This window comes from Salvelinus namaycush, chromosome 25 (assembly GCF_016432855.1).
Source record: "Salvelinus namaycush isolate Seneca chromosome 25, SaNama_1.0, whole genome shotgun sequence".
Lineage (NCBI taxonomy): Eukaryota > Metazoa > Chordata > Actinopteri > Salmoniformes > Salmonidae > Salvelinus > Salvelinus namaycush.
In genome coordinates, this window is record NC_052331.1 from 7,257,951 (window position 1) to 7,272,273 (window position 14,323).

Consider the following 14,323-nt stretch of genomic DNA (forward strand, 5'->3'; position numbering starts at 1 on the left):
TCGCTGACTAGTTCACTCCACACCGTCCACACTCGCTGACTAGTTCACTACACACCGTCCACACTCGCTGACAAGTTCACTCCACACCGTCCACACTCGCTGACTAGTTCACTACACACCGTCCACACTCGCTGACTAGTTCACTCCACACCATCCACACTCGCTGACTAGTTCACTCCACACCGTCCACACTCGCTGACTAGTTCACTACACACCGTCCACACTCGCTGACTAGTTCACTCCACACCATCCACACTCGCTGACTAGTTCACTCCACACCGTCCACACTCGCTGACTAGTTCACTACACACCGTCCATACTCGCTAACTAGTTCATTCCCCACCATCCATACTCGCTGACTAGTTCACTCCCCACCATCCATACTCGCTAACTAGTTCATTCCCCACCATCCATACTCGCTGACTAGTTCACTCCCCACCATCCACACTCGCTGACTAGTTCACTCCACACCATCCATACTCGCTAACTAGTTCATTCCCCACCATCCATACTCGCTGACTAGTTCACTCCCCACCATCCATACTCGCTAACTAGTTCATTCCCCACCATCCATACTCGCTGACTAGTTCACTCCCCACCATCCACACTCGCTGACTAGTTCACTCCACACCATCCACACTCGCTGACTAGTTCACTCCACACCGTCCACACTCGCTGACTAGTTCACTCCCCACCATCCATACTCGCTGACTAGTTCACTACACACCATCCACACTCGCTGACTAGTTCACTCCACACCATCCACACTCGCTGACTAGTTCACTCCACACCGTCCACACTCGCTGACTAGTTCACTCCACACCATCCACACTCGCTGACTAGTTCACTCCCCACCATCCATACTCGCTGACTAGTTCACTACACACCATCCACACTCACTGACTAGTTCACTCCACACCATCCACACTCGCTGACTAGTTCACTCCACACCATCCACACTCGCTGACTAGTTCACTCCACACCGTCCACACTCGCTGACTAGTTCACTCCACACCGTCCACACTCGCTGACTAGTTCACTCCACACCGTCCACACTCGGTGACTAGTTCACTACACACCATCCACACTCACTGACTAGTTCACTCCACACTGTCCACACTCACTGACTAGTTCACTACACACCATCCACACTCACTGACTAGTGCACTCCACACCGTCCACACTCGCTGACTAGTTCACTCCACACCGTCCACACTCGCTGACTAGTTCACTCCACACCATCCACACTCGCTGACTAGTTCACTCCACACCGTCCACACTCGCTGACTAGTTCACTACACACCGTCCACACTCGCTGACTAGTTCATTCCCCACCATCCATACTCGCTGACTAGTTCACTCCCCACCATCCATACTCACTAACTAGTTCATTCCCCACCATCCATACTCGCTGACTAGTTCACTCCCCACCATCCATACTCGCTGACTAGTTCACTCCACACCATCCACAATCGCTGACTAGTTCATTCCACACCATCCACACTCGCTGACTAGTTCACTCCACACCATCCACACTCACTGACTAGTTCACTCCACACCATCCACACTCACTGACTAGTTCACTACACACCATCCACACTCGCTGACTAGTTCACTACACACCATCCACACTCACTGACTAGTTCACTCCACACCGTCCACACTCACTGACTAGTTCACTACACACCATCCACACTCACTGACTAGTTCACTACACACCATCCACACTCACTGACTAGTTCACTACACACCATCCACACTCACTGACTATTACACTACACACCATCCACACTCACTGACTAGTTCACTACACACCATCCACACTCACTGACTAGCACACTGGCTGTTACTAAGTGCCCCGTTCAAGTCTGAAAATGGAAACGTCCCCAAAGAGAAGGTAATATGAAAGAAGAGGAAGAGAAAGACGAGCGAAGATGAGGGAACAGTAGGAGAAGAAAGTAAAAGGAAGTAAGTAAGAGATCAAGGTGCACTTTGGTAGGAAGAGGACAAGGGGGAGTGGAGAGAGAGGGGCTGGGAGGAAGCCAATGTGGAGAGGGAGTGAGTGATAGAGGCACCAAGGGAGAAAGGATGGATGAGGGAGCAGTAGAAGGGAAAAGGAGGTAGATGGAGGATAAAGAGAGATGGAGATGAAAGAGGAAATGTAATCAGAGGGGTGATGGAGTGACAAAGAAAATGAGAGACAGATGGAGAGAATGGTGACGAGACGGTGATGGAGTGATAGAGAAGGAGAGGACTCACAACATGAAGTCCTGCTCCCAACTGGGCAGGCTGCCTCGGACAGCGATGGTGGTGCTCTTCACATTCTGCACCTTCAGGGTCAAGTACGTGTTGAACTTCTCTGTGAGGAGGAGAGAGAGAGAGAAAGAACTGAAATTCTATGTGAGGGAGAAAGAAAAAAAACAAAGTTACTTTCACAACCCCGGTTCTCTGATAATGAGTGAAATGTACAGTTCCAGTCAAAAGCTTTAACCCACCTACTCATTTTCTAAATGTTGTACTATTTTCTAAATTGTATAATAATAGTGAAGACATCAAAACTATGAAATAACACATATGGAATCATGTAGTAACCAAAAATATATTATATTTTATATTAATATTTGAGACTCTTCAAAGTAGCCACCCTTTGCCTTGATGACAGCTTTGCATACTATTGGAATTCTCTCAACCAGCTTCATGAGGTAGTCACCTGGAATGCATTTCAATTAACAGGTGTGCCTTGTTAAAACTTAATTTGTGGAATTTCTTTCCTTCTTAATGCGTTTGAACCAATTAGTTGTGTTGAGACAAGGTAGGGGTGGTATACAGAAGATAGCCCTATTTGGTAAAAGACCAAGTCCATATAATGGCAAGAATAGCTCAAATAAGCAAAGCGAAATGACAGTCCATCATTACTTTTAGACATGAAGGTCAGTCAATCCAGAACATTTCAAGAACTTTTACAGTTTCTTCAAGTGCAGTCGCAAAAACCATCAAGCGCTGTGATGAAACTGGCTCTCATGAGGAATGCCACAGGAAAGGACCCAGACTTACCTCAGATGCAGAGGATACATTCATTAGAGAGTAACCAGCCTCAGAAATTGCATACCAACTAAATGCTTCATAGTTCAAGTACACATATCAACATCAACTGTTCAGAGGAGACTGCGTGAATCAGGCCTTCATGGTGGAATTGCTGCAAAGAAACCACTACAAAAAGGAAATTATTTGCTTGGGCCAAGAAACACGAGCAATGGACATTAGACTGGTGGAAATCTGTCCTTTGGTCTGATGAGTAAAAATGTGAGATTTTTGGTTCCAAACGTCGTGTCTTTGTGAGATGCAGAGTAGGTGGACAGATGATCTCTGCATGTGTGGTTCCCACCATGAAGCAAGGAGGAGGAGGTGTGATGGTGCTTTGCTGGTAACACTGTCTGTGATTTGTTTAGAATACCAGGCACACTTAACCAGCATGGCTACCACAGCATTCTGCAGCGATACGCCATCCCATCTGGTTTACGCTTAATGGGACTATAATTTCTTTTTTTAACAGTACAATGACCCAACACACCTCCAGGCTGTGTAATGGCTATTTGACCAAGAAGGAGGGTGATGGAGTGTTGCATCAGATGACCTGGCCTCCACAATCACCAACCTCAACCCAATTGAGATTGTTTCGGATGAGTTGGACCGCAGAGTGAAGGAAAAGCAGCCAACAAGTGCTCAGCATATGTGGGAACTCCTTCAAGACTGTTGGAAAAGCATTCCTCATGAAGCTTGTTGAGAGAATGCCAAGAGTGTGCAAAGCTGTCAAGGCAAATGATGGCTCCTTTGTAGAATCTCAAATATATTTGTTTAATGCTTTTTTGGTTACTACATGTGTTATTTCATCGTTTTGATTATTCTACAACGTAGAAAATTGTGAAAATAAAGAAAAAACTTTGAATGAGTCGGTGTGTCCAAACTTTTGACTGGTACTGTACCACATATGGGGATTCGTTCGAGGTTAATCACTACACGGAGAACCAATCACACAACCTCTGTCGGAGACAGACAGATTGAATGGCGAAAGAGGTGAGGCCTTTCCTCTTTGTAAGGCGCCACTTGCCAGTCCTCTGGTCATTCTCAAGCATGCCTCTATTCCTTGTGCTCTTGCGAGCAGGGAAATGCGGTGATACGTCGCACTCATATTATCAGAGAACCGGGCTAACAAAAGTAACCTTAAGTTCTCTTTCAAATAGTTTTTTTCCCGATGTATCACATATGGGGAAATGGCCAAGTCCCATATTGCAGACATGCTCTTCAAAGCCAGGGTAGTCCCAACAGCATCACCCATCAGAGGCTCCGACACTGAGGACAATATGCGCCAACGAAGGTGCAGTGATGTCTAGTCTGTAAAACCTCAAATTTATGAGGAGTGGCCCAACATGCCGTCGCAAATCTCTTTGAACAGTGCCCGAGAGGTAGCCATGAGCCCACCGGCCCTACAGGGACTGTAAACCATTGCTACTATAAGACAATATCCAATGGGATAGCCTTTGATGAGAGAGGGGTCTCCCCCTGCAGGGAGGTGCCCAAGAAACAAATACCGTTTCTTTAGAAAGTATTCATACCTGTCACGTTCCTGACCTGTTTTATGTTATTTTTGTATGTGTTTAGTTGGTCAGGGCGTGAGTTGGGGTGGGCATTCTATGTTTTGTGTTTCTATGTTTAGGTGGTTGGTAATTAGCCTTATATGGTTCTCAATCAGAGACAGGTGTTTGACGTTTTCCTCTGATTGAGAACCATATATAGGTTGGCTGTTCACACTGTTTGTTTGTGGGTGATTGTCTTCCGTGTCTGTGTCTGCGCACCACACGGGACTGTAGCGTTTGTTCGTTCGTTTGTTATAGTCTGTACCTGTTCCTACGTTCTTCGTGTTATATGTAAGTTCTCATGGTTTAGGTCAGTCTACGTTCGTTTTTGTTATTTTGTAATCCTTCCAAGTGTTTGTTTTCGTGTTTCGTCGTTTGCTTTAATAAATCATTATGTATTCACAACCCGCTGCATTTTGGTCCTCCGATCCTTCTCTCCTCTCCTCGTCCGAGGAGGAGGAAGATCTAGACTCCCGTTACAGAATCACCCACCAACCTAGGACCAAGCGGCGGGGGAGAGCTCAACAGCGAAACCAGGACTCGTGGACTTGGGAGCAGATATTGAATGGAGAAGGACCCTGGGCTAAGGCAGGAGAGAATCGCCGCTCTCAGGAAGAGAGGGAGGCAGCTAAAGCCCAGGAGCGGTGGTTTGAGGAGGCAGCAAGGAGACGTGGCTGGAAGCCCGAAAAGCCTGTGAGTAAACCCCAAAAATTTCTTGGGGGGAGGCTAGAAGGGAGAGTGGCGAAGTCAGGTAGGAGACCTGCGCCCACTCCCTGTACTTACCGTGGAGAGCGAGAGTACGGGCAGACACCATGTTACGCAATAGAGCGCATGGTTTCTCCTGTACGTGTGCACAGCCCGGTGCGGTACATACCAGCTCCTCGTATCGGCCGGGCCAGATTGAGTATTGAGCCGGATGTCATGAAGCCTTACATGGCACCAGCCTTGCGCATGGTGTCCCCGGTTCGCCTACATAGCCCGGTGCGGGTTATTCCACCTCCCCGCACTGGTCGGGTGACGGGGAGTATACAACCAGGTAAGGTTGGGCAGGCTCAGTGCTCAAGGGAGCCAGTACGCCTGCACGGTCCGGTATTTCCGGCGCCACCTCCCCGCTCCAGGCCAGTACCACCAGTTCCTCCTCCACGCACTCTCCCTGTGGTGTGTGTATCCAGCCCAGTGCCTCCAGTTCCGGCACCACGCACCAAGCCTCATGTGCGTATCCAGAGCCCTGTACGCACTGATCTTTCTCCCCGCACTCGTTCTGAGGTGCGTGCCCTCAGCCCGGTACCACCAGTCCCGGTACCACGCACCAGTCCTATAGTGCGCTTTGAGAACTCAGTGTGTCCTGTTCCCGCTCCCCGCACTAGCCTTGAGGTGCGTGTCTCCAGCCCGGTACCACCAGTTCCGGTACCACGCACCAGGCCTATAGTACGTTTTGAGAGTCCAGTGTGCCCTGTTGTTGTTCCCCGCACTAGCCTGAAGGTGCGTAGCTTTAGCCCGGTACCTCCAGTTCCGGCACCACGCCCCAGGCCTACAGTGCGTCTCAGCCGGCCAGAGTCTGCCGTCTGCCCAACGGCGCCTGAACTGCCCGTCTGCCTAACGGCGCCTGAACTGCCCGTCTGCCTAACGGCGCCTGAACTGCCCGTCTGCCTAACGGCGCCTGAACTGCCCGTCTGCCTAACGGCGCCTGAACTGCCCGTCTGCCTAACGGCGCCTGAACTGCCCGTCTGCCTAACGGCGCCTGAACTGCCCGTCTGCCCAACGGCACCTGAACTGCCCGTCTGCCCAACGCCGTCTGAACTGTCCGTCTGCCCAACGCCGTCTGAACTGTCCATCTGCCAAGCGCCGCATGAACTGCCCATCTGTACTGAGCCTTCAAAGCCGCCCGTCTGTACTGAGCCTGCAAAGCCGCCCGTCTGCCATGAGCCTTCAGAGCCGTCCGCCAGACAGGAGCCGCTAGAGCCTTCCGCCAGACAGGAGCCGCTAGAGCCTTCCGCCAGACAGGAGCAGCCAAAGCCTTCCGCCAGACAGGATCAGCCAGAGCTTTCCGCCAGACAGGATCAGCCAGAGCCTTCCGCCAGACAGGATCAGCCAGAGCCTTCCGCCAGACAGGATCAGCCAGAGCCTTCCGCCAGACAGGATCAGCCAGAGCCTTCCGCCAGACAGGATCAGCCAGAGCCTTCCGCCAGACAGGATCAGCCAGAGCCTTCCGCCAGACAGGATCAGCCAGAGCCGTCAGCGAGCCATGACCAGCCAGAGCCGTCAGCGAGCCATGACCAGCCAGAGCCATCAGCGAGCCATGACCAGCCAGAGCCGTCAGCGAGCCATGACCAGCCAGAGCCGTCATCCAGCCATGACCAGCCAGAGCCGTCATCCAGCCATGACCAGCCAGAGCCGTCATACAGCCATGACCAGCCAGAGCCGTCATACAGCCATGACCAGCCAATACCCCTTGACTTATTCCAATAAAAGTTTGCCTCAATTCAAAATGCGTTAAAAAAATAATAATCTACACACTACTGAAGTGAAGACAAAAAACAAAATAAAACGCTGACAGGTGGTGGTACTTGGATATTTTTTGGGGGCATGATAATACTTTTTAAAAGTGGCAACATTTCAAGAATAAAGTGGCAATATTTCTATAATAAAGTCGAAATTACATTGTGAATAAGTGGCAACATTGAGAATAAAGTGGCAATATTTCGAGAATAAAGTGGCAATATTTCGGGAATAAAGTGGCAATATTTCGAGATTAAAGTAGAAATAATTTTTTTGAGAATAAAGTAAACATTGAGAACAAAGTCAGTTATATTTCAAGATTAAAGTAGTGGATTTGTTTAACTGCATGTCGCCCTAGCTCCCTGTTGCTGTCTGTGTCATTGACCGTTGACCTGGTGAAACTAGAATTTTGAATTGTCTTTAGTAACAAGGAAATACTTTCTCTTTTTTAGCACATAATATTATATGTAGCCCTATTAGGACAAGAAAAATGTACCACAGATTATTTTCAGAAGGAGAAACCATACAGACTCGGATGAGGTGTTTCATCCAAGTCTGTGTGGTTACATACAGTGCATTTGGAAAGTATTCAGACCCCTTGACTTTTTCCACATTTTGTGACGTTACAGCCTTATTCAAAAATGTATTAAAATAGTTTTTCCCCCTCAATACCCCATAATACAATACCCCATAATGACAACGCAAAAATAGGTTTATAGAAATTTGTGCAAATTTATAAAATAAAAAAACTGAAATGTCACATTTACATAAGTATTCAGACCCTTTACTCAGTACTTTGTTGAAGCAACTTTGGCACTGATTAGAGCCTCAAGTCTTCTTGGGTATGACGCTACAAGGGGCAGCGTCGCTGCACAGCTATTTTCAGGTCTCTCCAGAGATATTCGATCGGGTTCAAGTCCGGGCTCTGGCTGGGCCACTCAAGGACATTCAGATACTTGTCCCGATTGCCACTCCTGTGCTGTCTTGGCTGTGTGCTTAGAGTCGTTGTCCTGTTGGAAGGTGAACCTTCGCCCCAGTCTGAGGCCCTGAGAGCTCTGGAGCAGGTTTTCATCAAAGATCTCTGTACTTTGCTCCGTTAATCTTTCCCTCAAACCTGACTAGTGAGCTTCGTCACTTCCTGTTGTACGTGGAACGAGGAAGAGCTCGGTTTTGTTTGTTTGGAAAGTTTGTCGTTTAAAAGTATATTGGAAAGTTCTTGGTAGCTACCTAGCTTCTTATGTTGGAGCTTCTTACCTAGCTTCTTATGTCCCGCGACGCAGTTGGCATCAGTTGCTGGGACTGCTTGTATCTTTCCAGTGATCCTGCCGACCAAGGACGGTTCTGAGGAGCTATTTGGCGTCGCAGCTAGCCTAGCTGCTAGCTAGCTGGACATAAAGCTAGCGAGGTGTTCTTGAACGCAGACCGCGACGCAGTTAGCCATTGTGGCTGGGACCGCGGATTGTCCCAGGTTTGTGGCTGTCTAGATCCCTGCTGTTTGTTGTTTTCAATTTTCCCCGTGACCTGCCCTGTCTGGAACTGTGAGGAGTAACAGGCTAAAATACGTTGCTAGCTACCATGACAAAGACCAAAGCCGGCGGGAGTACCGTTGAGGACAGTGCCAGGGGTGTCTCTATCACACGTGAAGGATCTTTTAAACAAAGAGACCTATAAAGCAGTTGTTACACCAAGTGTTTTGTCCAAATACTTGTGGATTCTACTAATAAAAGAATGGACGACCTGACCAGAGAGGTCCAGGTCCTGAAGAACAGTTTGCAGTTCTCCCAGGGTCAGCTCGACGAGTTGAAACAGGAGAAGGGCAAGATGACAGCAATCTGTAAGTCACAGAGAGGACATCAGTTCTGTGTGTGAGAATCCATGATAACAATGACAGATAAAGCAGACTTTCTCGAGGGACAATCAAGGCAAAACAACATGGTTGTGGACGGAATTGCAGAATCTCCACGAGACCTGGTTGGAGTCTGAGGACAAAGTGAGGGAAATGATCTCTGAGAAAACCCACCACCAGCCCAGGTGATAGGCCCAGGCCAATAGTGGTCAAGTTCCTGAGGTTCAAGGACAAGGTAGCTGTTCTAGAAAGAGCCAAGAACTTGAGAGGAATGTACATCTTCCTCAACGAGGACTTTCCTGAAGCTGTGCTCCAGAAGAGGGAAAAACTGATCCCAGCCATGAAAGCTGCCAGAGCGCGTGGGGGCATTGCGTACATCCGCTACGACAGGCTCATTGTCCACCCTCCCTCCCAGAAGCCTGGAAGGGATGAGAGAGCCAAACCTATGGGTTCGTAGCCTCAACCCCGCAGCACTACACACACCAATTGATTAATGGACTGCTGAATGTATATTTTTTTCTCTTGCTTTGTCTGATCTTTTCAATATTATGTCTATCTCTGAAAAGCTACCCAGGAAATTAATAAAAATTAAATTAACAACAGACTTTCAGCATGCTTATAGAGAAGGGCACTCAACATGTACTGCACTGACACAAATGACTGATGATTAGTTTAAATAAATTGATAATAAGAAGATTGTGGGAGCTGTACTGTTAGATTTCAGTGCAGCCTTTGATATTATTCATTATTATGTTGAAAAAACTTAAGCGCTATGACTTTTCAACCTCTGCCATATTGTGGATTCAGAGCCATCTAATAGAAGTCATCGTTTTTTTTTATTATAGCGTCTCTAAAGTCAAATATGTAAAGTGTGGTGTACCGCAGGGCAGCTCTCTAGGCCCTCTGCTCTTTTCTATTTTTACCAATGACCTGCCACTGGCATTAAACAAAGCATGTGTGTCCATGTATGCTGATGATTCAACCATACACGCGTCAGTAACCACAGCTAATGAAGTCACTGAAACCCTTAACAAAGAGTTGCAGTCTGTTTTGGAATGGGTGGCCAGTAATAAACTGGTCCTGAACATCTCTAAAACTAAGAGCATTGTATTTGGTACAAATCATTCCTTAAGTGCTAGACCTCAGCTGAATCTGGTAATGAATGCTGTGGCTGTTGAACAAGTTGAGGAGACTAAATTACTTGGTGTTACCTTAGATTGTAAACTGTCATGGTCAAAACATATAGATTCAATGGTTGCAAAGATGGGGAGAAGTCTAACCGTAATAAAGATATGCTCTGCTTTTTTGACACCACACTCCAAAAAGCAAGTTCTGCAGGCTCTAGTTTTGTCTAATCTTGATTATTGTTCAGTCGTCGTGTGGTCCAGTGCTGCAAGGAAAGACCTAGTTAAGCTGCAGCTGGCCCAGAACAGAGCGGCACGTTTTGCTCTTAATTGTAATCAGAGGGCTGATATAAATACTATGCATGCCAGTCTCTCTTGGCTAAGAGTTGAGGAGAGACTGACTGCATCACTTATTTTTATAAGAAACATTCTTGTGTTGAAAATCCCAAATTGTTTGCATAGTCAACTTACACACAGCTCTGACACACACACTTATCCCACCAGATATGCCACCAGGGGTCTTTTCATAGTCCCCAAATCCAGAACAAATTCAAGAAAGCATACAGTATTATATAGAGCGCTTATTGCATGGAACTTCCTTCCATCTCATATTGCTCAAATAAACAGCAAACCTGGTTTCAAAAAACAGATAAAGCAACACCTCGTGGCACAACGCCTCTCCCCTATTTGACCTAGATAGTTTGTGTATGAATTGATATGTAGGCTACGTGTGCCTTTTTAAAAATGTATGTAGTTTTGTCCTTGAGCTGTTCTTGTCTAATGATGTCCTGCATAATGTCATTCTGTATTATGTTTCATGTTTTGTGTGGACGCCAGGAAGAGTAGCTGCTGCTTTTGCAACAGCTAATGGGGATCCTAATAAAATACCAAATACCAAAATACCTGCTGCTGAAAAACATCCCCACAGCATGATGCTGCCACCACCATGCTTCACCGTAGGGAGGGTGCCAGGTTTCACCCAGACGGGACGCTTGGCATTCAGGCCAAAGAGTTCGATATTGGTTTCATCAGACCAGAGAATCTTGAATTTACCACAGGTGGACTCAAATGATGATCAATGGAAACAGCATTCACCCGAGCTCAATTTTGAGTCTTATAACAAAGGGTCTGAATACTTATGTATCTGTTTTTATCTTTAAGAAATTTGCAAACAATTCTAAAAACCTGTTTTTGCTTTGTCATTATAGGGTATTGTGTGTAGATTAATGAGGACATTTTTTAAATTTAATCCATTATAGAATAAGGCTGTAACGTAACAAAATGTGGAAAAAGTGAAGGGGTCTGAATACTTTCTGAATGCACTGTAGGTAGAGACAGGTCGATTGTGTGTTTATGCAGGCGTGTGTGTGTGTGGGGGGGGGGGGGGGGGGGGTCTAATACACTCGTTCAAACAGGCGTCACACACACACGGTATCCCCAAAATGTTTCCCTTGCTCCCATTTTTTCCCCAGTCTCGGTTTGTTTCTAGTCCTCCTGGTTTCGACCCTTGCCTGTCCTGACTCCGAACCCACTTGCCTGACCACTCTGCCTGTTCCGTCTTCAAGCCTGCCTATCCCTTTATACTGTTTGGACTCGGATTTGGTTGCTGAACCCCTGCCTGGCCTGACCTCGAGACTGCCGTTCGTCTGGTACTGTTTAAAGAACTACAGTCCAAAATTTTCTGAAATATACAGGGGCAACTACCGGCTTTTTTAAGTCTCAGGTTTTTTTCCAAATATATGTTTTTTTATTTTATTTCCAAGAGCATTTAATTTCTGGATTTGACTGTTTTACTTTGACATGGCAGTTGTCTCACACCCTGACTTTTGAACTTCAGCTATGTATTTCAAAATTAAACATTTTAATAATTGTTACATATTTAATGTACCTGATAAGAAGAAAAAAAAATAGTCAAATATGTGCATAAGCACTAAATATATTATTTTCTACGGAATACAGTTTTCACAGTTTTGCATCATTACCATCACACTGAACAAAGTGATCCATTATAGTGCTTTTTCGACATTTTACACATCAAGTCACACAAGATCTGGGAAGTGACAGTGGAGAACAAGGATATGAGAAGTAGTAGTGATGGGGGAAATCAATACAGTTACATATTGGGATATTATTTGACAATCGCAATATTATATTAGACGATATTGAAAATATTATTTTACGCTAGTCGACTGTACCTGCACCAAAACTCCAGTATTTTTCCTTCATAGCTTGTTCTCTATCCTCCTTTTAAAATATTGAGCCAATTTGTTTTCAGCACTTCCATGATTGACCAAAACTCATTTTCTCATGCCGCTCTTGTCCCTCTGCAGCAGACATATGAGTAATATGTTTGGAACATAGAATCACAACAAAATCACAGTATCGAATCGACATATATATCGCATTCGCACCTATGTGATAATATCGTATCATGAGGTCCCTGGCAATTCCCAGCCATACAAACTTTTGCCTGCTCAATACTGCTCATCACATAATATTTTACCGTCTTTATGGTATATTGTAAAAACCTATTTCCAAAGTTATTTTTAACATTTATGGCAATTTATCATTATCCTGTTATAACCACCACACAGTCATTACCACCACAATCTACACATATTTCTTTAAAAATATATATATTTACACATACAATATCACACTCCTGTCTTCTTCAAGTGTAAAGCACTTACATGTCCTCAATATAACTAGTTAAAAATGATAAATACAACCATTTCAACAAGTTATTGCATTGTTTATGGAAGCCTCAAAGAAGGTATTCAAGCACAGGCAGCAAACGGACATAGTTATGCAATATGGATATAAAAAAAATGATTATGCAGTAGTGCCAAATCCTATAGATAGATTAACCAAATCATCAAAATGTTATTTGTCACATGCGCCGAATAGAACAAGTGTAGAATTTACAATTAAATGCTTACTCACGAGCCCCTTCCCAACATTGCAGTTAACAATAAAGAAAATTAACAAGTAGATAAGAAAAAAGTAAAACAATAAAATAACAATAATGAGGCTATATACAAGGAGTACCAGTAACGAGTCAGTACTGTACTGGGGTACGAGTTAGTTGGTGTGATTGATTGAGGTAAAATGTACATGTAGCGCAGCAGTCTAAGGCACTGCATCTCAGTGCTAGAGGCGTCACTACAGACACCTTGGTTCGAATCCAGGCTGTATGACAACCGGCCGTGATTTGGAGTCCCATAGGGCAGTGCACAATTGGCCCAGCATCGTCCAGGTTTGGCCGGTGTAGGCCGTCATTGTAAATAAGAAATTGTTTTTAACTGACTTGCCTAGTTAAATAAAGGTTAAATAAATAAATAAAATCACAACTCGTTGTGGTTTTGATTCAGTTTTAAACAAAAATTGATGGTTGTATGATCTGATGGTAATGACAGAAGGGGGTTTGTTTGTTAAATATCATACTTTCGTCAACAGAAATACTTTGTTCATTTAATCAGGAAACAAAAACTGATATTGGCTGGGATTATACAATGATTATAATAAAAAATATATATATATATATTTAACAAAAACATTTTTAAAGAATAAGACAAGCCAAAAGTATCCGTAGTTGCAAAATCACCCACAGATGTAGGACCAGACTATGTATAGATAGAGCCAGGACGTTTTTCTGATCACATGACCTGACCAGGTCCTAGTTATAGCCTCAGTAGCCCAAATTTAGACACTTTTATGAATTATTTAATTTATTAATAAGATGTGGTCTAAGGGCATTCCATTGTGACAGCTTGCGAGATACTGTAAGTCATGGTCCAATGACTGTACTTGCTAAAAGCATATGTCCCATGTCCGAAACTACATCCATAATTTGTAGACGGTTCTGATTGGTGAGGAGCCATTTGCATTGCCGAGCAGTGAACAGGAAATTATGAAATCCGGTTTTTAGATGCTACTCCAGACTACTGAAATCAAAACCAAACATGGATTGCATGTTGTCTTCTCACTTCACATGCACACCTGTTTGTTCACACCCTTGTACACCTGTTTGTTCACACCAGTTTGTCTAGCTAATCAGCCTCGCATTATGGGCACCATGCTTCCCCAGATGGGAAGTAGAGGAAACATGTGCTTGCGTGCAAAGCCAGAACAAAACATTGCCATTCATATTAATGTTCGATTTGGGTAGGGGGTTAGCATCTTAAAACTGGATTTCATAGCAATGCAAACAGCACTTCTCC

At 45.2% G+C, this 14,323-nt stretch overlaps 1 protein-coding gene across 1 annotated transcript in view; it reads right to left on the reverse strand.

The window, feature by feature from the left end:
- Positions 1-14,323, reverse strand: part of LOC120020581 (protein unc-13 homolog A-like) — an 87,237-nt gene that overhangs the window by 47,005 nt on the left and 25,909 nt on the right. Inside the window, exon 4 of the mRNA XM_038964285.1 lies at positions 2,260-2,359. Coding sequence (XP_038820213.1) covers positions 2,260-2,359 — 100 coding nt within the window. The remainder of the gene's footprint in view (positions 1-2,259; positions 2,360-14,323) is intronic.